This window comes from Leucopleurus acutus (assembly GCF_964270905.1).
Source record: "Leucopleurus acutus genome assembly, chromosome: 9".
Classification (NCBI taxonomy): domain Eukaryota; kingdom Metazoa; phylum Chordata; class Mammalia; order Artiodactyla; family Delphinidae; genus Leucopleurus; species Leucopleurus acutus.
The window spans coordinates 47,372,432-47,398,362 of NC_139144.1; the positions used below are offsets into that span (position 1 = coordinate 47,372,432).

Consider the following 25,931-nt stretch of genomic DNA (forward strand, 5'->3'; position numbering starts at 1 on the left):
GCAGCCAAAAATAAATAAATAATTAATTTAAAATAATAATAAAAATAAAAACAGAAAAAAACTAAACTCTGAGCCTCAAAAGACTGGTTGTGTACTTTTGCCTCAGGTAGTGAAAGGGAGGGAGGGTAATATTTCTCAGAATGAATTCTATAGTAGGCCAAGGAACTGAGACATCTTAAACAGACTAAGTGGCTGCAGTAGGAAGGGAAGCAGAATCCTGGGGCTTTTGAAAGAGGAAAATAAAAAGTGAGAAGAGAGCTTGATTAACGCCAGGAATGGCACTTTGTCACATGCATTTATATGAATTCTCTCATTCATTTCTCAATAAAAACATATGAGATAGGTACTATTATTATCCCCACTTTATAGGTGAGGAAACTGAGAGGTAGGAAGGTTAGCTTGTTGAAAGCCACACAGTTAAGTGGTGAAACATGTATATGAACTTAGGAAGTGGAATTCCAGAGTCTGCTCTCTTAATCACTATTCTGTATTGCCTAAAGGATCAAGTTAATAACTCATAAGGAGATAAAGAAATCTTACAAAAAGTGAAGACAGACATACAAATGGGAACAATATACAAATGACGATAGTTGAACTGTTAAGAAAAAAGGCCCCCAAACAATTACTAAAGATATTAACCCAACAAATTTTTCTGAAAATCTAGTTTCAGAGGTTATGAATCTCAAGCTGTTATTTCTCTTTGATATGAAAAAAAGAGAATATGTGACAAACTTTAGTGCTTGTAAAGATCAATGTCTCAAAAGAAAGGTTCTGCAGTCTAAAAACAAATTTTACATATTATATCCTTTGACAGTGTTCAAAGGAATTTAAAATGCAACACATTACCTACTCTAATACTAAAAATAAAAATTTAAAACTTCTTTTTGTTTAATATAAATATGAATAATTCATGTTGTTTTCCTGTTTTTCTAATGAAACCCTAATGAAATAAATGCTGTTTATTCAGCCCTCTGATATCCAAATGCACAAACATAGGCATATGTATGCACAAACGTGCATATATAAAGAACACAGATATGTAAGCACATACACATGCACAGGGAGTTGTCACCTGCATGCACATCACCTTTACACATGCCCACGGACAGACATGCTTGCCCACATGCAGACTCACACAAGCCCCCACCCCCAGTAACAAAGAGATTTACACAGATCCATTCCCACAAATATAGCTAGCTTTGGGACAATTGTTATACACATAAAATAGTTTTTAATATAGACATGTATTTACCAATAAGACATATTTGTCAACAGAGGAATGATGACAACAATATCAGACTAACATTTAAAGAACACTTGGTCCATAAACCCACTAGATTCCACAGATATATTGTAACTGTTTTACAGATGAGGAAACACTTTGAAAAATAAAGTACCTTTCCCAAGGTAACACAGCTAATAAATGGCAGGTCCAGTCCTTTAGCCTTTAGTTCGTAACCCCTTTCTATTACCTACAGGGCTGCTGAAAATAATACTATGTTAATGTTCGCAAATAACTACCAGTCACTATGTATTGGCTCATAATCTCAACCACTTCGCCAAGTAACTTCCTTTCTTAATGCTGTAGATATTGCAAGATGTGAAACTGCAATAAAGGTGAACATAAATTTGATGAAGCAATTAACTGACTACATACTAACTTAATGATATATTTCTTTTTTGATAAGCAGTTTAATAACCTTAAATATTGTTCATATTGGATCCAGTTTTAAACAATGAAAATATTATAAAACATCTTTACAATTCAGTTTAATATGGACTCAGAAGTTATTGGATAAATATTTGTATTTTTAAAAGACTTTACCACATAATTAAATAAAAATTCTTCAGACTGTTGTTTTTTAGGTCCAGAGAAAATATTATTGCAATTTTCCCCTAGTATAGTATGATAAAACAATTTTTTTTCATTAGGGCAGAATGTATACTTTTACTAAAACTATAAGGAAACTTTTATTTTTCTTAAAAAAGGAAGACCACAACAATATTTTTTAATCACTATTTGATCAGAAGCAAGAAACTTCCCTAATCATTTCACTTAGAGAAAAACTATCCCACTAATAAGAAGAGGGCTTATTGGTGAGATAAAAGAAGCAATCCATGATTCTTCCTTTTATCCACTGAAGGACTTAAGAATAGTAAACTCACCTTTTGCAACTTATCTTTATCAAAATCAGAAATAGTATAAAGTCAAAACAACAATACAGTAATATCACTTATATTCTCTCTGGGAACATCACCCTCTGGGATAAAGAGTAGTTTATACTTAACTGCTTACTATAAAAACAGTGGATTCTCCAAGTTCTGTTTCTCTCCTATAATGTGATCTACTTACTATATGTGTAGGCATCCATTTAGGCCCTCCCCATCACCCCCACTGGACTTGGGGTTCAGGGGAACTAATGCAAACTCGATAGTCTTGATACCTGCTGTGCAGTGAATAATAAAGTCCATTGTTTCTAAACCACGAGCCTCATGACTTCTGCTAGCATCCATGAAATAGTAAAAAGCTAACTTATTAGGTTATAAGTAGGAAAAAATCAAATCCAAGATGTGGAGGGTATACTTCCTCTTTTGCCTCAAATGAAGAGAAAGGAGTTTTAATGGAACAACTTGGAAGGACTGACTGTTCCTCACAGATAAGAAGACCGGATGGACTGGAATCTGACTCCACCCCAGATACTGAAAACGTTGAGCTAGGATGATGGAGATTTACTCTTGCTTTAGAATCAGCCTAAATTCCCAGATATTAACCAGATTTTTTTAATGTGCAAGCTTCCCAGTAACCATTTGGGAAATTTGAAAGTGAGAATCATAGGAGGGTTGTCTTAGGTCCTACTTAAGAGGACCACCTAAAAGGGTAAACAGAGCTCAGCAGCTGAGAAACTGAATGTTATTTCTAGAATTCTAGAGGCTAAGGAGAGAGTAAGATAGAAGTGTAGGTAAGAGATGTGCAGCAACAAGGGATGTCCAAAGAACCCATGAAATTACTCTACAAAAGAAGGTGAGTTTTAAAAATCTGTCAAGCCCAGCTAATTGACAGGTATCTGATAACAGTACCAGTCAAGTAGGAACATTTCTATTCCCCTTACCTCTCCCTCTCTCCCCCAAGCTCCAACTCCAGAGGGGTCAGAAATCGTAGCTGTGGAGTTAGGAAAGAGGTAAGCAAGAAAGACAAAAGGAGCCTCCGGGATCCCTTCACCCATGAAGTCATTCACCTGCAGTAGGCCCTAGCTAGAAGAGGAGTAGCTGCAACCATGAAGTAAGTAGGAAGCTTTAACTGTTACGAGAGACTGGAAAGCAGGTTCACTTGAAGGAATCATAGGTGTGTAAGAGCTTCTGGTTTTGCACCATACACAAGAGATGAACTTCTCTCAATGAATAAGGATAGTGGGAGTTAATATAAAGTCCTTTTGTGATTATCCCTTAAAGTCTTAGTTGATTTTCCTAATATGTAATTAAGCTCTTTAAAAAGTAGATTGTATCTACTCTTTCTTTTGAAATTCTAGATGCTTTTACACAATATTGAGCATATAGTCTTATGCTTTGCTGCTATTCCATGAACAAATGCAGTGCCACTACAGGCTGACAATGTATCCTAAAATATATATTTAAAATGTACCTGTCTTCTCTTTTACCTCTATTAAATGTATACAAATCAAGTACCATAAAAACAGAAATAGAGTCAGATGTAGAAAACAAACTTATGGTTACCAGGGGAGAAAGCAGTGGCAGGGGGGAAGGGTGGAGGGAGAGATAAATTGGGAGATTGAGATTGACATATACACTATACTATATAAAATAGATAAATACTCTGTAATGACTTATGGGAAAAGAATCTGAAAAAGAGTGAATATATGCATATGTATAACTAATTCACTTTGCTGTGCAGCAGAAACTAACACAACATTGTAAAATCAAGTATACTCCAATAAAAATTAAAAATAAAAGCACCATCAACAATAAAAAAGTGATAAGTACTAATTAAATCCTTATCATTTGCTTAGCAGACTTCTTAAACTGTAGATATGCTTTATAAATTAATTTTAAATTGTGTTATGTAAACAGGGAACCACATATCTAACCAATGGAAAAGTACACTTAAACATTTGTTTGGTTTGTAAAATCTAAATAAAGGTTGGGTTAACATCCCTCCAGTAAACATAATTCAAAGGAGGAAAAGTAATCTTTTCATAAAAGAAAATGATGTCTCACTTGAATTCATTTCCTTAACATGGACACAACCCATAACCTCACTGTACACTGGTATCAGTTAGTTTCTGACAAATGTGTTGATAATCTGTTTCCCATTTTTTTGTAGGTAATCTTTTTTCTAATTGCAAGAATGAGTAAGTGTGTGTGTGTGTGTGTGTGTGTGTGTGTGTGTGTGTCCTTGACCTACAACTCAGTTTACCTAGGGTGGAAATTTTTTCTTTGTCCTGTTTAAAATCCTTCGTGGAATTGATGGGCTTTTTCAATATGAAGACACATCACTCTCCAAATCTAGCATATTTTCAACCTTTAAGAAGTATCTCTTCCCTGATGCCTACTATTCTTACCTTCTGGAACTCCTTACTCAGTCTATTTTCCTGTTTCTTAACTCCTCTTTCATATTTTCAACCTCTATCTTTTAAAAAATTATTTTTAATTTTTTAAATTGAAGTACAGTTGATTTATAATGTGTTAGTTTCTGGTATACAGCAAAGTGATTCAGTTATATATCTGTATATTCTTTTCCATTATGGTTTATTACAGGATATCGAATATAGTTCCCTGTGCTATACAGTAGGTCCTTGTTGCTTATCTACTTTATATATAATAGTTTGTAACTGCTAAGCCCAAACACCTAGTTTATCTTCCCCTGCTCTCTTTCCCCTTTGGTAACCATAAGTTTGTTTTCTATGTCTGTGAGTCTGTTTCTGTTTTGTAAATAAGTTCATCTGTATCATATTTTAGATGCCACATATAAGTGATATCATATGATATTTGTCTTTGTCTGACTTACTTCACTTAGTATGATATCCCTAGGTCCATCCATGTTGCTGTAAATGGCATTATTTCATTCTTTTTTATGATTGAGTAGTATTCCATTGTATATATGTATACAACATCTTTATCCACTAATCTATCGATGGACATTTAGGTTGCTTCCATGTTTTGGCTATCGTAAATAGTGCTGCCATGAACACTGGGGTGCGTGTATCTTTTCGCATTAGTTTTCTCTGGATATATGCCCAGGAGTGGGATTACTGGATCATATGGTAATTCTATTTTTAGTTTTTAAGGAACCTCCATACTGTTTTCCATAGTGGCTGCACCAATTTACTATCCCACCAACAGTGCAGGAGGGTTCCCTTTTCTCCACACCCTCTCCAGCATTTATTGTTTGTAGACTTTTTAATGCTGGCCATTCTGTCAACCTCTATCTTTTTATTCTATATTCTAGATGATTTGTTAATCCAGACTTTCTCAGTTGAGACTTTTGATTGACTAATTCCCTCTTCTGCTGTGTCAATTTAAGCCATCAAAGAGTTTAATTTCACCAACTTTTATTATATTTAAGACTTATAAAGGATCCTTTCTCTTTCTGCCTGTTCTTATTTACTTCTGTTCTCATTGTGAGCTACTGTTTCATTTGAAATTCTTAAACATTCTTATTTCTAAATTCTTTTTTGGGATTGTGTTCTTATTCTTATTTTCTCAGTTATGACTCTATTTAATGTATCTGCTGTCTCTTACGGCAGTAGATTTCCTGACATACCCTAAAATACTTACTTGGAAGTTCTCTGTATGTGGGAGTTTTATATTTTGTGAACTCTTTACTGCCATATTGTTTCATGGTTCCTCAGACTAGTGCTTCAGAGTTGCATAGCTTCAGAGCAAAAGTCTTAAATCAGGAAGATTGGGGCTTTGCTCCCACATGGGCAGAGCTCTATTCCAGACACCACATCCACACACAACATATTTGGTTACTATTTCCATTTTTGTATAGAGGCTTGTCTGACCCACAAGAACACCAACAGTGTCAGGTGGAGTTTTTACAGGTCTAGTTTTACTGCCTGGAAACATGGTCCCAGTTCCCTGCTTTATGCAGACAGCCCAGTTCCAATCTCCCATTTGCAAGATATATTTGACTCTCTTAAAATGTGTAGTCTCTTAAATTTGGCTTAACTCACAGAAACCTGGCCAACACGATCCAGATTTCTGTGAGTCAGATAACATCAACATCCAGTCATCACTAAGGATTTCCCTTCTATTCATGGTCTGCAGGGGTTTTCCTTGTCTTAAATGTAGCTCAAATATATTTACTTATGTATTTCTTTGAAAAATTTTCACACTGTAGTCTTAAAAGCTTGGAACAAAGTGGAAGCAGACTATTCAGGTGCTCTCACTGACATTTAAATCAGAAATCCAGATGCAGACTCTCTGAGGGGGACAGCATGTATGTGACTCAGGAAGAATGGATGTGATACAGCTGAATTTGATGCCGAGACAAGGAAGCAGGTCAAAAGTTGTTTGTTAAAAAAAAACACTGAACTTTAGTAGCATATAACTGAAAAGAAATTACTATTTCAATAATAGTTTTGGCTTTCATAATTTCCTCAGATTCCAATTCTGTCATCTTTTATAACTATTCTTATTTTTACTTTTAGTCTTTACCCATGTACTCATTTTTCCAGCCTCAGTTATATATCATTTAAAATTTAATATCTACCATGGACATAACATGGAAAACCTACTAGTCTTTTATGTTTATTCCTTTTTTTTCATCTTTATTGAAATGTAATTTACATTCCCTTAACTTCATCCATTGTAAGGGTAAAATTCAATAAGTTGTAATCACTTTGTAGTGTTGTACAAAATAATCAAAATTCAGTTTTAGGATTTTTTCATCACCCCCAAAATTTGCTTTGAGTCTATTTGTAGCCAATCACCCCTACCCCCACCCCATTCCAGCCACATGCAACCACTAATGGGCTTTTTTTCCCTCTATAGATTTGCCTTTTCTGGCATTTCAATATAAATGAAACCATACAATATGTAATCTTATTCATCTGGCTTCTTTCACTTAGCAGGAATTGGCAAGCTACAGTCTGCAAGCCAAATCTAGCAGGCCACATGTTTTTGTAAATAAAATTTATTGGAACATAACCATGTCCACTCCATATTGTCTATGGTTGCTTTCACACTACAATAGTGGAGTTGAGTAGTTGCAACAGAGGCTCTGTGGCCCACAAACCATAAAGTATTTACTATCTGGCTTTTTAGAGAAAAAAATTTGCTGACCCTTGACTTAGTAAAATGTTTTTGAAGTTCATTCCCATTGTAGCATGTATCAGTATTCAGTACAGTGTTCCTTTTCATTGCTGAACAGTATGCTATTGCATGAACACATGACATTTTGTTTATCCATTTACCAAACAGTGGATATTTCAATATTTTTTAGTTTTTAGCTATTATGAATAATTCTGCTATAAATGTTTGTGTAAATGTTTCAATGTAAACATGTGTTTTCATTTTTCTTATACAGAGTCCTAGGAATAGAATTTCTAGGTTATATGCAAAGTTTCTGATTAACTTTTAAAGAAACTGTTAAACTGTTTTCCAAAGTTGGCTGTATCATTTTATATTCCCAACAATGTCTGAGGGTTCCAGATGCTCTTCATTCTTGCTAACACTCAGCATTTTCTGTCATTTAAATTACAGTCATTGTAGTAGGTGTGTAGTTGTATCTCATGGTTTAAATCTGCATTTGCCTAATGAGGTTGAACACCTTTTCATGTGGTCATTTTCCATCCATACATCTTTGATGAAATACTTCTATCAAAGTCTTCCCCTTTTAAGTGCATTGTCTTCTTACTGATTTTTAAGAGTTCTTTATACATTCCAGATATAAGTCCTATATCAGATATGATTTGCTAATATTTCTGTCTGGGGCTTGTCTTATCATTCCTTTAGTCATGTAGTGTAAACGTTCATTTAAATGAAGTTCAGTTTTTTTTCTTTTATGGCCTTACTCCTGGTGTTGTATCTAAAACTGCTTTGCCTAATCCAAGGTCTTCTAGAAGATCTAAAATTTTAGAGCTTATATTTAGGACTATGATTCATTTTGAGTTCATTTATCTCTACAGTGAGCGTCAAGGACCTAACTATTTTTCCTATATATGAATATGTAATTATTCCAGTACCAGTTACCAGAAACGCTGTCCTTTTCAACTGAATTGCGTTGGCAGCTTTGTCGAACATTAACTGACCATAAAATATAAGGGTTTATTCATTGAGTCACAATTTTGAATCATTTATCTATATTTCTTCTTTATGCTAATATTTTGCCAAATTTATTAATATAGATTTATAAGAAAGTATTGAAATTGTACCACGCAAGTCCTCCAAAGTTTTCCTTCTTTTCAAAATTACTTTCGGCCAATCTAGGCCCTTTACATTTCCACATAAATTTTAGTATTAGCTTGTCAATTTTTACCAAAAACAAAAACGCTGGGAAGAAAACAGGGATTATACTGAATCAATTTGGGGAGAATTACCATTTTAGTAATAATACTGAGTCTTCCAATCCATGAACAAACTGTCTATCCATTTATTTAAATCTTTTAAAATTTTGTCCAGCAGTGTTTTGTTTTCAGTGTATAAATCTTGAACTGCTGTTGCTTAATTTATTCCTAAATATTATAATATTTTTGATGCAACTGTAATTGTTTTCTGATTTAGGGGATTGTTCATATCTAATATCTAGACAAGCGCTTGATTCCTTTCTTTTTTTATTATCTATTTTACACATATTAGTGTATATATATCAATCCCAATCTCCCAATTCATCCCACCACCAGGCCTTCCCCGCTTACCCCCCTTGGTGTCCATATGTTTGTTCTCTACATTTGTGTCTCTATTTGGGCCTTGCACACCGGTTCATCTGTACCATATTTATAGATTCCACATATATGTATTAATATACAATATTGGTTCTTCTGACTTACTTCACTCTGTATGACAGTCTCTCGGTCCATCCCCATCTCTACAAATGACCCAATTTCGTTCCTTTTTATGGCTGAGTAATATTCCATTGTATATATGTACCACCTCTGCTTTATCAATTCATCTGTCGATGGGCATTTAGGTTCCTTCCATGACCTAGCTATTGTAAACAGTGCTGCAATGAACATTGGGGTGCATGTGTCTTTTTGAATTATGGTTTTCTCTGGGTATATGCCCAGGAGTGGGATTGCTGGGTCATATAGTAATTCTATTTTTAGTTTTTTAAGGAACCTCCATACTGTTCTCCATAGTGGCTGTATCAATTTACATTCCCACCAACAGTGCAAGAGGAGAAGATAGTGGAGTAGAAGGACGTGCGCTCACTCCCTCTTGTGAGAGCACCGGAATCGCAAGTAACTGCTGAACAATCATTGACAGGAAGACACTGGAACTCAGCAAAAAAGATACCCCACATCCAAATACAAACAAGAAACCACAATGAGATGGTAGGAGGGGTCACAATAAAATCAATTCCCATAACTGCTGGGTGGCTGACTCACAAACTGGAAAACACTTATACCACAGAAGTCCACCCACTGGAGTGAAGGTTCTGAGCCTCATTTCAGGCTTCCCAACCTGGGGGTCTGGCAAAGGAGGAGGAATTCCTAGAGAATCACACTTTGAAGGCTCTCGGGATTTGACTGCAGGACTTCAACAGGACTGGGGGAAACAGAGACTCCACTCTTGGAGGGCATACACAAAGTAGTGTGCGCGTCGGGACCCAGGGGAAGGAGCAGTGATCCCACAGGAGACTGAATCAGACCTACCTGCTAGTGTTGGAGGGTCTCCTGCAGAGGCGGGGGGTGGCTGTAGCTCACTGTGGGGACACGGACACTGACAGCAGAAGTTCTGGGAAGTATTCCTTGGCGTGAGCCCTCCCAGAGTCCACCATTAGCCCAACCAAAGAGCCAGGTAGGCTCCACTGTTGGGTCGCCTCAGGCCAAACAAACAACAGGTAAGGAACCCAGCCCCACCAATCATCAGACAAGTGGATTAAAGTTTTACTGAGCTCTGCCCACCAGAGCAACACCGAGCTGTATCCAACCTTCCCATCAGGAAACTTGCACAAGCCTCGTAGATAGCCTCATCCACCAGAGGGCAGACAGCAGAAGCAAAAAGAACTACAGTCCGCAGCCTGTGGAACAAAAACCACATTCACAGAAAGACAAGATGAAAAGGCAGAGAGCTATGTACCAGATAAAGGAACAAGAAAAAAAACCCAGAAAAACAACTAAATAAAGTGGAGATAGGCAACCTTCCAGAAAAAGAATTCAGAATAATGATAGTGAAGGTGATCCAGGACCTTGGAAAAAGAATGGAGGCAAAGATCAAGACGATGCAAGACATGTTTAACACAGACGTAGAAGAATTAAACAACAAACACCTACAAGAATTAAAGAAAAAACAAACAGAGCTGAACAATACAATAACTGAAATGAAAATACACTAGAAGGAATCAAGAGCAGAAAAACTGAGGCAGCAGAACGGATAAGTGACCTGGAAGACAGAATGGTGGAATTCACTGCTGCAGAACAGAATAAAGAAAAAAGAATGAAATGAAGACAGCCTAAGAGACCTCTGGGACAACATTAAACACAACAACATTCGCATTATAGGGGTCCCAGAAGGCAAAGAGAGAGAGGAAGGACCAGAGAAAATATCTGAAGAGATTATAGTCGAAAACTTTCCTAACATGGGAAAGGAAATAGCCACCCAAGTCCAGAAAGCGCAGAGAGTCCCAGGCAGGAGAAACACACCAAGACACATAGTAATCAAATTGATAACAATTAAAGACAAAGAAAAATTACTGAAAGCAACAAGGGAAAAATGAGAAATAACATACAAGGGAGCTCCCATAACATCAACCACTGATTTCTCAGCAGAAACTCTACAAGCCATAAGGGAGTGGCATGATATATTTAAAGTGATGAAAAGAAAGAACCTACAACCAAGATTATTCTACCCAGCAAGGATCTCATTCAAATTCCATGGAGAAATCAAAAGCTTCACAGACAAGCAGAAGCTAAGAGAATTCAGCACCACCAAACCAGCTCTACAACAAAGGCTATAGGAACTTCTCTAAGTGAGAAACATAACAGAAGAAAAGGACCTACAAAAACAAACCCATAACAATTAAGAAAATGGTAATAGGAACATACATATCGATAATTACCTTAAACGTGAATGGATTAAATGCTCCAACCAAAAGACACAGGCTCACTGAATGGACACAGAAACAAGACCCATATATATGCAATCTACAATAGACCCACTTCAGACCTAGGGACACATACAGACTGAAAGTGAGGGGATGGAAAAAGATATTCCATGCAAATGGAAATCAAAAGAAACCTGGAGTAGCAATACTCATATCAGATAAAATAGACTTTAAAAGAAAAAATGTAACAAGAGGCAAGGAAGGACACTACATAATGATCAAGGGATCAATCCAAGAAGAAGATATAATAATTATAAATATATATGCAACCAACATAGGAGCACCTCAATACATAAGGCAAAGGCTAACAGCTATAAAAGAGGAAATCGACAGTAACACAATAATACTGGGGGACTTTGACACCTCACTTACACCAGTGGACAGATCATCCAGACAGAAAATTAACAAGGAAACACAAGCTTTAAATGACACAACAGACCAGATAGATGTAATTCATACTTATAGGACATTCCATCCGAAAACAGCAGATTACACTTTCTTCTCAAGTGCACATGGAAAATTCTCCAGCATAGATCACATCTTGGGTCACAGTGCAAGCCACAGTAAATTTAAGAAAATTGAAATCATATCCAGCATCTTTTCTGACCACAACGCTATGAGATTAGAAATGAATTACAGGGGAAAAAAATGTAAAAAACACGAACACATGGAGGCTAAACAATACATTACTAAATAACCAAGAGATCACTGAAGAAATCAAAGAGGAAATCAAAAATACAATCCCACCTCAAGAATCAAGAAAAATCTCAAATAAACAACCTAACCTTACACCTAAAGCAATCAGAGAAAGAACAAAAAAACGTATGGACACCAAGGGGGGAATGTGGCGGGGGGCAGTGGTGGTGGTGGTGTGATGAATTGGGCAATTGAGATTGACATATATACACTAATATGTATAAAATGGATAACTAATAAGAACCTGCTGTAAAAAATATAAATTTTAAAAAGTCTGTGTTTGAAAAAAAAAAAGAACAGTGCAAGAGGGTTCCCTTTCTCCACACCCTCTCCAGCACTTATTGTTTGTAGATTTCTTGATGATGTCCATTCTAAACAGTGTGAGGTGATACCTTCATTGTAGTTTTGATTTGCATTTCTCTAATAATTAGTGATGTTGAGCAGCTTTTCATGTGCTTCTTGGCCATCTGTATGTCTTTGGAGAAATGTCTATTTAGGTCTTCCACCTATTTTTTAATTGCGCTGTTTATTAATATTGAGCTGCACGAGCTGTTTATATATTGTGGAGATTAATCCTTTGTCCGGTGATTCCTTTGCAAGTATTTTCTCCCATTGTGAGGGTTGTCTTTTCATCTTGTTTATAGTTTCCTTTGTTGTGCAAAAGCTGTAAGTTTCATTAGGTCCCATTTGTTTATTTCTGTTTTTATTTCCATTACTCTATGAGGTGGGTCAAAAAAGATCCTGCTGTGATTTATGTCAAAGAGTGTTCTTCCTATGTTTTCCTCCAAGAGTTTTATATAGTGTCTGGTCTTACATTTAGGTCTTTAATCCATTTTGAGTTTTGCGGGATTTTTAGTTTATTAATTTATTTTATTTATTTATTTTTGGCTGCATTGGGCCTTCGCTGCTGTGTGCGGGCTTTCTCTAGTTGCAGGGAGTGGGGCTACTCTTCATTGTAGTGCACCTGCTTCTCATTGCGGTGGCTTCTCTTGTTGCAGAGCATAGGCTCTAGGCACGCGGCCTTCAGTAGTTGTGGCTCGCGGGCTCTAAAGCGCAGGCTCAGTAGTTGTGGCACACTGGCTTAGCTGCTCCATGGCATGTGGGATCTTCCTGGACCAGGGCTTGAACCCGTGTCCCCTGCATTGGCAGGCAGATGCTTAACCGCTGCACCACCAGGGAAGCCCTTGAGTTTATTTTTGTGTGTGGTGTTAGAGGGTGTTCTAATTTCATTCTTTTACACGTAGCTGCCCAGTTTTCCTAGCACCACTTATTGAAGAGCCTGTCTTTTCTCCATTGTATATTCTTGCCTCCTTTGTCAAAGATAAGGTAACCATATGTGCATGGGTTTATCTCTGGGCTTCTAATCCTATTCCATTGATCTATATTTCTGTTTTTGTGCCAGTACCATAGTATCCTGATTACTGTAGCATTGTAGTATAGTTTGAAGTCAGGGAGCATGATTCCTCCAGTTCCGTTTTTTCCCCCTCAAGATTGCTTTGGTTATTCGGGATCTTTTGTGTCTCCATACAAATTTGAAGATTTTTTCTTCTACTTCTGTAAAAAATGCCATTGGCAATTTGATAGGTAATGCACTGAATCTGTAGATTGCTTTGTGTAGTATAGTCATTTTCACAATATTGATTCTTCCAATCCAAGAACATGGTATATCTCTCCATTTGTGTCACCTTTGATTTCTTTTATCAGTGTCTTATAGTTTTCTGAGTACAGGCCTTTTACCTCCTTAGGCAGGTTTATTCCTAGGTGTTTTATTCTTTTTGCTGCAATAGTGAATGGGACTGTTTCCCTAATTTCTCCTTCTGATTTTTCATTGTTAGTGTATAGGAATGCAAGAGATTTCTGTGCATTAATTTTGTAACCTGCAACTTTACTAAATTCATTGATTAGCTTTAGTAGTTTTCTGGTGGCATCTTTAGGATTCTCTATGTATAGTGTCATGTCATCTGCAAACAGTGACAGTTTAACTTCTTCTTTTCCAATTTCTATTCCTTTTATTTCTTTTTCTTCCCTGATTGCCATGGATAGGACTTCCAAAACTATGTTGAATAATAGTGTCGAGAGTGGACATCCTTGTCTTGTTCCTGATCTTAGAGGAAATGCTTTCAGTTTTTCATCATTGAGAATGATGTTTGCTGTGGGTTTGTTGTATATGGCCCTTATTATGTTGAGGTAGTTCCCTCTATGGCCACTTTCTGGAGAGTTTTTATCATAAATGGGTGTTGAATTTTGTCAAAAGCTTTTTCTGCATCTATTGAGATGATCATATGGCTTTTATTCTTCAGTTTGTTAATGTGGTGTATCACATTGATTGATTTGCATATATTGAAGAATCCTTGCATCCCTGGGATAACTCCCACTTGATCATGGTGTATGATCCTTTTAATATGTTGTTGGATTCTGTTTGCTAGTATTTTGTTAAGAATCTTTCCATCTATATTCATCAGTGATATTGGTGTGTAATTTTCTTTTCTTGTAGTATCTTTGTCTGGTTTTGGTATCAGGGTGATGGTGGCCTCATAGAATGAGTTTGGGAGTGTTCCTTTCTCTGCAATTTTTTGGAAGAGTTTGAGAAGGACGGATGTTAGCTCTTCTCTAAATGTTTGATAGAATTCACCTGTGAAGCCATCTGGTCCTGGACTTTTGTTTGTTGGAAGAGTTTTAATCACAGTTTCAATCTCATTACTTGTTATTAGCCTGTTGATATTTTGTTTCTTCCGGGTTCAGTCTTGGAAGGTTATACCTTTCTAAGAATTTGTCCATTTCTTCCAGGTTGTCCATTTTATTGGCATAGAGTTGCTTGTAGTAGTCTCTTAGGATGCTTTGTATTTGTATTTCTGCAGTGTCTGTTGTAACTTCTTTTTCATTTCTAATTTTATTGATTTGAGTCCTCTCCATCTTTTTCGTGATGAGTCTGGCTAATGGTTTATCAATTTTGTTTATCTTCTCAAAGAACCAGCTTTTAGTTTTATTGATCTTTGCTATTCTTTTCTGTTTATTTCTACTCTGATCTTTATGATTTCTTTCCTTCTGCTAACTTTGGGTTTTGTTTGTTCTTCTTTCTCTAGTTCCTTTAGGTGCGAGGTGAGATTATTTACTAGAGATTTTTCTTGTTTCTTTAGGTAGGCTTGTATAGCTATGAACTTCCCTCTTAGAACTGCTTTTGCTGCATCCCATAGGTTTTGGATCGTCGTGTTTTCATTGTCATTTGTCTCTAGGTATTTTTTGATTTCCTCTTTGATTTCTTCAGTGACCTCTTGGTTATTTAGTAATGTATTGTTTAGCCTCCATGTGTTTGTGTTTTTTACGTTTTTTTCCCTGTAATTCATTTCTGATCTCAGAGTGTTGTGGTCAGAAAATATGGTTGATAATGATTTCAATTTTCTTAAATTTACTGAGGCTTGATTTGTGACCCAAGATGTGATGTATCCTGGAGAATGTTCCATGCACACTTGAGAAGAAAGTGTAATCTGCTGTTTTTGGATGGAATGTCCTATAAATATCAATTAAATCTATCTGGTCTATTGTGTCATTTAAAGCTTCTGTTTCCTTATTTATTTTCATTTTGGATGATCTGTCCATTGTGTTACTGTCGACTTCCTCTTTTCTAGCTGTTAGCAGTTGCCTTATGTATTGAGGTGCTCCTATGTTGGGTGCATATATATTTATAATTGTTTTATCTTCTTCTTGGATTGATCCCTTGATCATTATGTAGTATCCTTCTTTGTCTCTTGTAACATTCTTTATTTTAAAGTCTATTTTATCTGATATGAGTATTGCTATTCCAGCTTTGATTTCCATTTGCATGGAATATCTTTTTCTATCCCCTCACTTTGAGTCTGTATGTGTCCCTAGGTCTGAAGTGGGTCCCTTGTAGATGGGATATATATGGGTCTTGTTTTTGTATTCATTCAGCGAGCCTGTGTCTTTTGGTTGGCGCATTTAATCCATTCACATTTAAGGCAATTATTGATATATATGTTCCTGTTACCTTTTTCTTAATTATTTTGGGTTTATTTTTGTAGGTCCTTTTCTTCTCTTGTGTTTCCCACTAAGAGAAGTTCCTTTAGCATTTGTTGTACAGCTGGTTTGGTGGTGCTGAATTCTCTTTCCTTTTGCTTGTCTGTAAAGTTTTTGATTTTTCCATCAAATCTGAATGAGATCCTTGCTGGGTAATCTTGTTTGTAGATTCTTCCCTTTCACCACTTTAAATATATCATGCCAGTCCCTTCTGGCTTGTAGAGTTTCTGCTGAGAAATCAGCTGTTAACCTTACGGGAGTTCCCTTGTATGTTATTTGTTGTTTTTCCCTTGTTGCTTTTAATAGTTTTTGGTTGTCTTTAATTTTTGTCAATTTGATTACTGTGTGTGTCGGCGTGTTTCTCCTTGGGTTTATCTTGCCTGGGAGTCTCTGTGCTTCCTGAACCTGGGTGGCTATTTCCTTTCCCCTGTTAGGGACGTTTTTGACTATAATCTCTTCAAATATTTTCTCAGGCTCTTTCTCTCTTCTCCTTCTGGGGCCCCTATAATGAGAATGTTGTTGCGTTTAATGTTGTCCCAGAGGTCTCTTAGGCTGTCTTCATTTCTTTTCATTTTTTTTTCTTTATTCTGTTACACGGAAGTGATTTTCACCATTCTGTCTTCCAGGTCAGTTATCTGTTCTTCTCCCTGAGTTATTCTGCTATTGATTCCTTCTAGTGTATTTTTCATTTCAGTTATTCTATTGTTCATCTCTGTTTGTTTGTTCTTTAATTCTTCTAGATCTTTGTTAAACATTTCTTGCATCTTCTTGATCTTTGCCTTCAATGTTTTTCCGAGGTCCTGTATCATCGTCGCTATCATCATTCTGAATCCTTTTTCTAGAAGGTTGCCTATCTCCACTGCATTTAGTTGGTTTTCTGGTGTTTTATCTTGTTCCTTCATCTGGTACATAGTACTCTGCCTTTTCCTTTTGTCGATCTTTCTGTGAATGTGGTTTTTGTTCCACAGGCTGCAGGACTGTAGTTCTTTTTGCTTCTGCTGTCTGCCCTCTGGTCGCATAGACTCTACCTTTAATCAGTTTTCACAACTGTGACAGCACATTTGATTCTCCTGCTAGCGTTGGAAGGTCGGCTGCAGAGGCAGGGGGCGGCTGTGGCTCACTGCAGGGACAAGGACACTGGCAGCAGAAGTTCTGGGGAGTACTCCTTGGTGTGAACCCCCCCAGAGTCCACCATTCACCCCACCAAAGTGCCTGTAAGCTCCAGTGGTGGGTCGCCTCAGGCCAAACAACCAAACACTTGATTTCTGTATGTTGATCTTTTTTTCTGCAACCTTGTTAAACTTGTATTAGTTCTAGTAATATATTTATATGTTCCCTATATTTTCTACATATAGGATCATGTATCTGTGAATGAAGGCAGTTTTACCACTTCCTTAACAATCTGGATGTCTTTTATTCATTTTTCTTGCCTGACTAGAACCTCCTGCGCAAGTGAATAGAAGTGGTGACAAGGTGACAGTGGACATCACTATCTTATTTCTTATCTTAGAGGAAAGCATTCTTGCTTTCACCATTGAATATGATATTCTCTGTACGTTTTTCATAAATGCTCTTTAACAGGCAGAGAAAATTCTTTTTTATTCCTGGTTTGTTTAGAGATTTTTATCATGAATGGATGCTGCACTTTGGCAAAAGCTTTCTGTGACTCTACTGAGATAATTATGCAGTTTTGTTTCTTTATTTTATTAATATAGTAGTGTTTATTACATTAATTGAATTTTGGATCTTAAAAGAACTTTGCATTTCTGGAACAAGTCGCATTTGCTTTTGGTGTATAATCCTTTATATAAGTTGCTGGATTTGGTTTGCTAATATTTTGTTAAGGATTTTTGCATCTACGTTCAAGAGAGATATTGATCTGAAATGTTAATGTCTTTGCCTGCCTTTGAAATCAGATAACTCTGGACTTATAAAATGAATTGGTAAGTGCTCCCTTCTCTTTTATTTTCTGAAAGAGTTTGTGAATGATTAACATTGTTTCTTCTCTGAATATTTGATAGAATTCACCAAATCCAATCCTGGGATTTTCTTTGTGGGAAGATTTTAAATTCCTCATTCAATTTATTTACTTGTTACAAGTCTGCTCATATTTTCTATTTGTTCTTAAATCAGTCTTGGTAATTTATTTCTAGTAATTTGTGTCTTGCTGGAATTTTATCCATCTTGGCTTATTTTCTAAATTGATGACATAAATTTGATTATAATATTCCATTATAATACTTTTAAGTTATGTAAGGTTGGTAGTAATGTCACCCCTTTCACTGCTGATTTTAGTAATTTGTGTGTTTTTTTTTCTTGGTCAGTCTAGCTAAAGGTTTGTCCACCTTGTTGATCTTTTCAAAGAACCAACTTTTAGTTTTATTGGCTTTTTTCCAGTATTTTTCTGTTTCATTGGTTTTTGCTATATTCTTTATGATTTCCTTTCTCTGCTTGCTTTTGCTCTGCTTTGCTCTTCTTTGTCTGGTTTCTTAAGATGGAAGCTTAAAGTAATGATTTGAGAATTTTCTCTTTTTCTTATATATGCACTTAAGGTATAAGTTTTCCTTGAAGCATTGCTTTACCTGTACACATAAATTCTAAGTTGTCTTTTTGCTTTCATTTATTTAAATATTTAAAATTTCCCTGTGGTACTAGGTAAGTGTTCTTTAATTGACAAATATTTGGGTTTGTTAAAGATTTCTTTCTGTTATATGACTTCAGTCCTGTGTAACCTACTGAGAGTTGTTTTATGGCCCAGTATATAGTCTTACCCAGAAAATGTTTCACACGTGTTTGAAAAGAATATGTATTCTGCAGTCAATGGGTAGAGTTTTCTATGTATGTCAGTTAGGTCAAACGGACTGATGATACTGTTGAACTCCTCTATCTCCTTGCTGATTTCTACCTACTTAGTAGTTCTTTAAAGTATTGAGAGTAAGGTATTGAAATCCCCAATTAGAGAAACTGAATTTCTCCTTCCACAGTTTTGCCTCATGCATTTTGAGACTGTTGTTAGATGTACATACAATTTTTGACTGCTGTATCTTCCTGAATGTACTGACCTTTAATCATTATGAAATGTCTCTATTTGTCTTCAGTAATACTTCTTGTCTTAAAGTCTATTTTGTCTTGATGTTTCCTTATTACTGTCTTCATTGTGTATCTTTCCCCATCTTTTTACTTTCAACCTATTTGTGTCTTGGAATCTAACATGTGTTTCTTACAGACAACGTATAGCTGAGTGTTGCTTTTTTATCCAGTTTGACAATCTCTGCCTTTTGAATATAATGTTCACTCCATTCACATTTAATGTAATTAAATAGATTTATTCCTGCCATTTTGCTATTTTTCTATTTGTCACATCTTTTTTATTTCTCTCTTCCTCCTACACTGCTTTCTTTTGTGATAAATATTTTTTATTGTATCTTTTTAATCCATTTCTGATACTTTTTATTTTCTATTCTTATAGAGTTATTTTGTTAGCAACTGCTGTAGGGATTATAACATGAATTCTAATTTATTATAATCTACTTCAAAATAATATTTAATTCCAGGAAAAGAGAAACTATATTCCAAAATATGTCTTTTCCCTTGTTTTCTTCTGTGTTATTATTGTCATATATATTAAATGTATATGTTATAAACCCAACAACAGTGTTATAATTATTGTTTTATATAATCTTAGAAAAATGAGAAAAATCTATCTATAGACTGTTTTATATTTACCCACGTATTTGCCAACACTCTTCAATTCTTCCTATTGATTTGAATTAAACTGGAGTCAATACCTTCAGTATTTCTTGTAAGACAGTCTAGTAGCAGGAAAGTCTCTCAATCTTTGTTTATCCAGGAATACTTTATTTCACCTTTATTTTAAAAGGCTGGGTTTTCTGAATATAGAATCCTTGGTTGATATTTTTCTTTTAGCACTTTGAATATGTCATGCTTTATGGTTTCCACTGTTTCTGATGAAAAATACCAGTTGTTAAATGTATTATTGGTCCCCTATGTGTAATGAGTCATTTTCTTCTTCCAGCTTCAAGATTTTCTCTTTCCTTTAGCTTTCAACAGTTTAACTATGATGTGTCTATGTGCAGCTCTGCGTGTTTTCCTACTTGGGGTTTGTTGAGCTTCTTGAATCTATATAGATTGTGTTTCATCAGATCTGGAAAGTTTTCTGCCATTATCTCTTCAAATATTTTTTAACTCCCCTCTCCTCCCCTCAGTCTCCCATTATGTGTATATGTATGAACTTAATGTTTCCCCACAGGCCTCTGAGGCTTGACTTTTCTTCAATCTTTTTCCCTGTGTTCTTTCAGAGTATATAAATTCTCCTGACCTATATTCAAATTCACTGATCCTTCTGCCATCTTAAATCTTCTATCAAACTCATCTAGTGAATTTTTTTTAATTACTATACTTTTTAATGCTACAGTTTCTGTTTGTATATTTTTTATAATAATTACATCTATGTGGAAATTCTTTATTCATTGCGTCACTGTGGTCCTACTTCCCTTTGATGCTTTAAACATGGTTTTCTTTAGTTCTTTGAACATACTTATAATAGCTGCTTTGATGTTTTAGTCTGCTAAATCCAACATATGGAGACACTTAGATACAGTTTCTATTGACTGTTTTTTTTTCCTTAACTATGGGTCATCCTTTCTTGTTTCTTTGCATATCTCTAAATTTTCTGTTGAATGTTGGACATTTTAGATAATATATTGGAGCAACTCTAGATTCTGATTTTCTCTGAGGGTGGCTGATGGACTGAAAGTCTGTTTTCCCCACCATGTGTGGTTGCTGGTATCTCTACTCCATTTTTCCCCCCTCATTTTTCTTTCTATGACTGGCTTTTTAAGACCTTTTTAAGCTGGTCTCCAGTGTCACCTTAGTGTTTAGCCAAAAACTATTCAGAGATTTTACTCAAACATCTCAATCCAGTAAAGCTTCCACTCTCAGGATGTGTGTATATTTGAATGAGGATTTCTGTGTGAAATGAGGAGTGCATTCAAAGTTTGGGTCTTTACAAGTTGGCCTCAGATTTTACTACCACTAGGCCTGTTTGATCTCCTTTCCAGATATTCTTAGGCTCCACTAACCAGTGATACGTGGGTGACTGGGCCCACTTGATATTCTGCTGTGCCTGTCTACAGCCTCCAATCAACCTGTGATATGTGGTGAACTTACCAAGCCCCCAAGATTGTCTTACCTCCTAGAACTCTCTATAAAATCCTGCTACTCCATGAGTCTGTTGCTTGTCACAAATTAGACCACAATCTCAGACTAGCAGAGCCATTGGTCCTATTTGTTTGCAGCTAAGATTCTTACCCTGAGTTCAGTACTTTTCATGAATGAAGTTTCTCAATTTATTTGGTTGATTTCCAGAGTGATGAATTTGTTTTGACAGTTTTGTCCAGCTTTATGATTGCTTTGTGAGGGAAGTAATTAAATCTCTCACTCAGTCATGTCAGCCATTCCTTTTTTAATAGTGTATATCATGTATTGCTGTAGTCCAAAGTCAACTATACCTAATCTTGGCTATAACTTTGAGATTGTATTTACCTCTAAGATAAAAGAGCAAATTTACTTTTTATTCAATATTACTCAATATTCTGTGCATAGATATGTACCTATTTTAGACTAGATATATTAGACTCAGCTTCCTTTGTTTTTTGTTGCTGTTGGGAAAAACTGATTTTGCGCATATGTGTTTGTGTGCATAGATAGGAGTTGAGGATTTCTGTACATCAATAATATAAAGAAGTTCCTAAAAATGTAATACAATCACAGGCAAAATCATGCTAATAGACTACTATATCTATTCAGTCCAGACACCACAGTATATGAGAAATACTGATAACCTATAGGATATGCAAATGATACTAAGAGGTATGGATACTATGGCATATGAAATATATTTGAGAGAAATGTCAATGTTTACTCTGGAGGAAAATGACATATTGCAAACCTTTCAAATATTTAAATTAGACTTATTCAATATTGATACAGAGGGCAGAGTCAAAACTTAGGGGTATAATTTTGAGTTCAATATAGTACAAAATAAACGAACAACTTAAGGGGCAACAAACAGAACTGGTTTGGTTTTCTTGCAAAGTGATAAGCTTTTCTCACTGAGAATGACTGTAATAGACTAGATGAATGTTTTCTAAGAAGGAGTGTTTATATAGGAGATGGACTAGATGACCTTCCAACTCTAAGTTTCTGTAATTTTATAAAAGCAAATAAATAAGAATTTAGATGGATAAAAGATAACACTACAGGAAAATAATCAAAAAATATATTAATACATAAAGTTATCATAATTTGGGTTATTCATAAGGGAATGGGTTATAATAACTGTTTCTCAAAGACATGGATTCCACTATACTATCGGGTCTCAAAGGGCAACAATATGCTGGATATCATTAAAGAATTATAAGAAACAGAAAACACTATCCTACCTTTGTAAAAATTGTGATCTATAGTTCTAGTTGCGGTAACTCAAGAATAAGAAAGCTGAAGTGGGAACAAAATATAACAAATAAACAAGACAAAATTACATAAAATCAGACTTCATTCTGGAAAGGCAAAAGCTGAGTGGGTACATAAGAAATATTTATAAAGAATATGAAGGGCACAAATAATGTAAACTCAGAATTGTTCACCAAAATGTGGAAGGCAACCCTTAAAACTCTGAGAGAGGTAAGTTTATCACAAATATAGGAAGTATCATTATATTCAGGAAATAGTTAAGATAATTTGCTAGGACCAAAGCAGCACACAGACTGAAAACAGAAGTGACTTACCTCTTTTAGTTGATCAGCACTTCCCCATGATGCAGAACGCTGATGTGATCTCTTTTCTGTGCCTTCTTCTACCCAACAGCTAGGTGTCTTTAAAAAAATAAGTAAAATAAAAAATAAAGAATTTTGCCTCTATCCTTAGTCTCACAGCAAATCAAACATATTTCAAAATCTTAGCACATACCAATTAAAGGGTTATACTGAATACTAGGATGCCTTAAAAGCTAAGACTTTCATGACCCTGTGAAATGTTTATTATTCTGAATTAGATATGATCAATCTAAGATGTTTCTGAGTAATGTTACTCAAAACATTTGGTTTTTTACATCAACATTAAATTTATCAAATTCAAAGAGAACTGTGAAATATGTATATTGGTGTTTTTAAAGAGAATAGGCAAACTAATTATGAAATGTTATGTTTACTAAAGAGAAGTAAGATTAACAGAACATGCTTAGAAGCAGTGGGGTTACAGATGACCTACATGTCAATATTTAGTTAGGTAAAGGGCTGAATGTACTATATTCTTTCTATACTCAGGAAAGAGTGTGTTAATAATAGTATCCTTTTTTGAAAAACATCAAGCATCTTTATATAAAAATATAAAGTTACTATAAAAATAGAAAAAGTTATTATAAAAATAAACAAGATTAAGCTAAACTGACTATAATTTAAAACAATGCATCTTAAAGAAAACCTCAGCTACATGGCAGAAAACAGAATTGCTTTTACCTAAAACTTCATTTTCAGCGATTTAACCTATAACAGACACTACATCCAAACATAACACAAAACACTAAATGCCAAATAGTAAAATCATTTAGTACTTGTATTAAAAATTTTTAAATATTAAACTACCATCCTTAATATATGAGAAGACTCTTAGTGTAATGCAACTTAGGGAAAGTTAAAACCACTATTTTAAGACAGATATAGGGTAATGATTATCATATATAAATATTGGGTAAGCCAAAAGTTCACTGGGATTTTTCTGTAACATCTTAGGGAAAAAACCCTAACGAACTTTTTGGCCAACCCAATATAAATATATATTGCTTCAAAAATTATTTTTTATTACATACAGAAAAGTTCATCATTCATATTGAGGCTGCACCTGTGACTTTACATAATACACAACTTATGAAGAAGCCATCAGTTCTATACAATTCAAAATGCTTGTGGACAAAGTTTTAAATAATTACCACCTCTTAAAAGTAATGATGCTGCAAAATAAAACCAATAACAATTGAATGCTAGTTGAATAAAAATACAAATAAACTGCTTAAACAGTTCAAATACTAAAGTGAAACTATTTAGTCATAATACTGAGTAAAATATTTTATTCACTTGGTAATGGCAAAGATAAGAGGTATTAATATATTAAACTGCTTGCAAATAATTAGTTATTAAATTTTCCTAATCTCAGTCCCAGATAAGAAAAACTACTCTGAAAATAATCCCCCCACGTAGTCATATCTTTAATAATTTATGCTAAGATTATTCAATTATGACTTTGTTTTAGTCAAACTTTTATTTCGAGAATTTATATCCCTTAATACTTTTACCTTTCTACCAAGCAGAGGCATTGCTCTCATCAAAAATCAAATGATTAAGGATCACAATGTTTAAAACTCAAAAGCATATTCACAGAAAATGAATAAAATTTCTGGTATGTTCCATAATTAACAAAAACATTTATAACACTATTTTCATTTTGTATGGCTCTAACTTTTTCAAAGGAAATTTACATAAACTGTATCTCCAACTTAGAGTTAAATCAGTAGCCACAAAAATTCTGCAAATGCCTTAATACTGCCAAGCACACCAATGGCAAATGAAACTAAATCTGAGGTCTCTCATCTCAGAGTATCTTCTTTCTTCCTATTGTCATTCTTTTTTTAAAATTGAATGTGAAAACCTATTTGATTATTTCAGAATGTAGTATTGGTTATACAAAAGAAATACATAAAAACTAACTACAAAAGAATATTTATGTTCCTGAAATCTATCTAGTAAAATATACAGTTTTTTTTTAAAGTACAAAACCACTGGAAAAATCCTTTCAGTCATGTGGCTATAAAATTACATGTATATAAATTGTTTAAGCATATTCATCATAGTTTCAACTTTTCCAAAAAATACTCCCCAAAGAAAATTTTCATTTTAATTGCACATATATACTATTATATTCTAAAGACTGCATTGTCCAAAACAAAAGCTACTAGGCACATATAATAATTTAAATTTAAATTAATGAAAATAAAACAAAAACTTCGGTTCTTTAATCTCATTAGCACGTTTCAAATACTCAATAACCACATGTGGCTAGAGGCTACCGGCTGCCATACAGAACAGCACAGATACAGCACATTTCCACCACTGCATAAAGCTCTATTGAGAGCAGTGTTTTATACATTTAATCATTAATTTTATTTTATTTATTTTTATTAGTCATCAATTTTATACACATCAATGTATACATGTCAATCCTAATCGCCCAATTCAGCACACCACCATCCCCACTCCACTGTGGTTTTCCCCCCTTGGTGTCCATACGTTTGTTCTCTACATCTGTGTCTCAACTTCTGCCCTGCAAACCGGTTCATCTGTACCAATTTTCTACAAACATGCGTTAATATTGTTATATATATAATTAATAATATTATTAATATTTAATAATATTAAAATTATATAAATAATATCAATATTATAATTACATGCTATTATTAATTAATATTAATATTATCATAATTAATAATGTATTCATAATAATATATTATTAATGATATATTATATAATATATATTATATAATAATAATATATATAACGCACATACATGCATTAATATACGGTATTTGTTTTTCTCTTTCTGACTTCACTCTGTATGACAGTCTCTAGATCCATCCACATCTCTACAAATGACTCAATTACGTTCTTTTTTATGGCTGAGTAAAATTCCATTGTATATATGTGCCACAACTTCTTTATCCATTCGTCTGTCGATGGGCATTTAGGTTGCTTCCATGACCTGGCTATTGTAAATAATGCTGCAATGAACATTGGGGTGCATGTGTCTTTTTGAATTATGGTTTTCTCTGGGTATACGC

At 34.8% G+C, this 25,931-nt stretch overlaps 1 protein-coding gene across 2 annotated transcripts in view; it reads right to left on the bottom strand.

The window, feature by feature from the left end:
* The window catches only part of GLCCI1 (glucocorticoid induced 1), a 119,891-nt gene that overhangs the window by 34,372 nt on the left and 59,588 nt on the right, over positions 1 to 25,931 (bottom strand). For both annotated transcript variants that reach the window (XM_082846294.1, XM_082846293.1), the window contains exon 3: positions 22,828 to 22,914. In XM_082846294.1, coding sequence (XP_082702420.1) covers positions 22,828 to 22,914 — 87 coding nt within the window. The remainder of the gene's footprint in view (positions 1 to 22,827; positions 22,915 to 25,931) is intronic.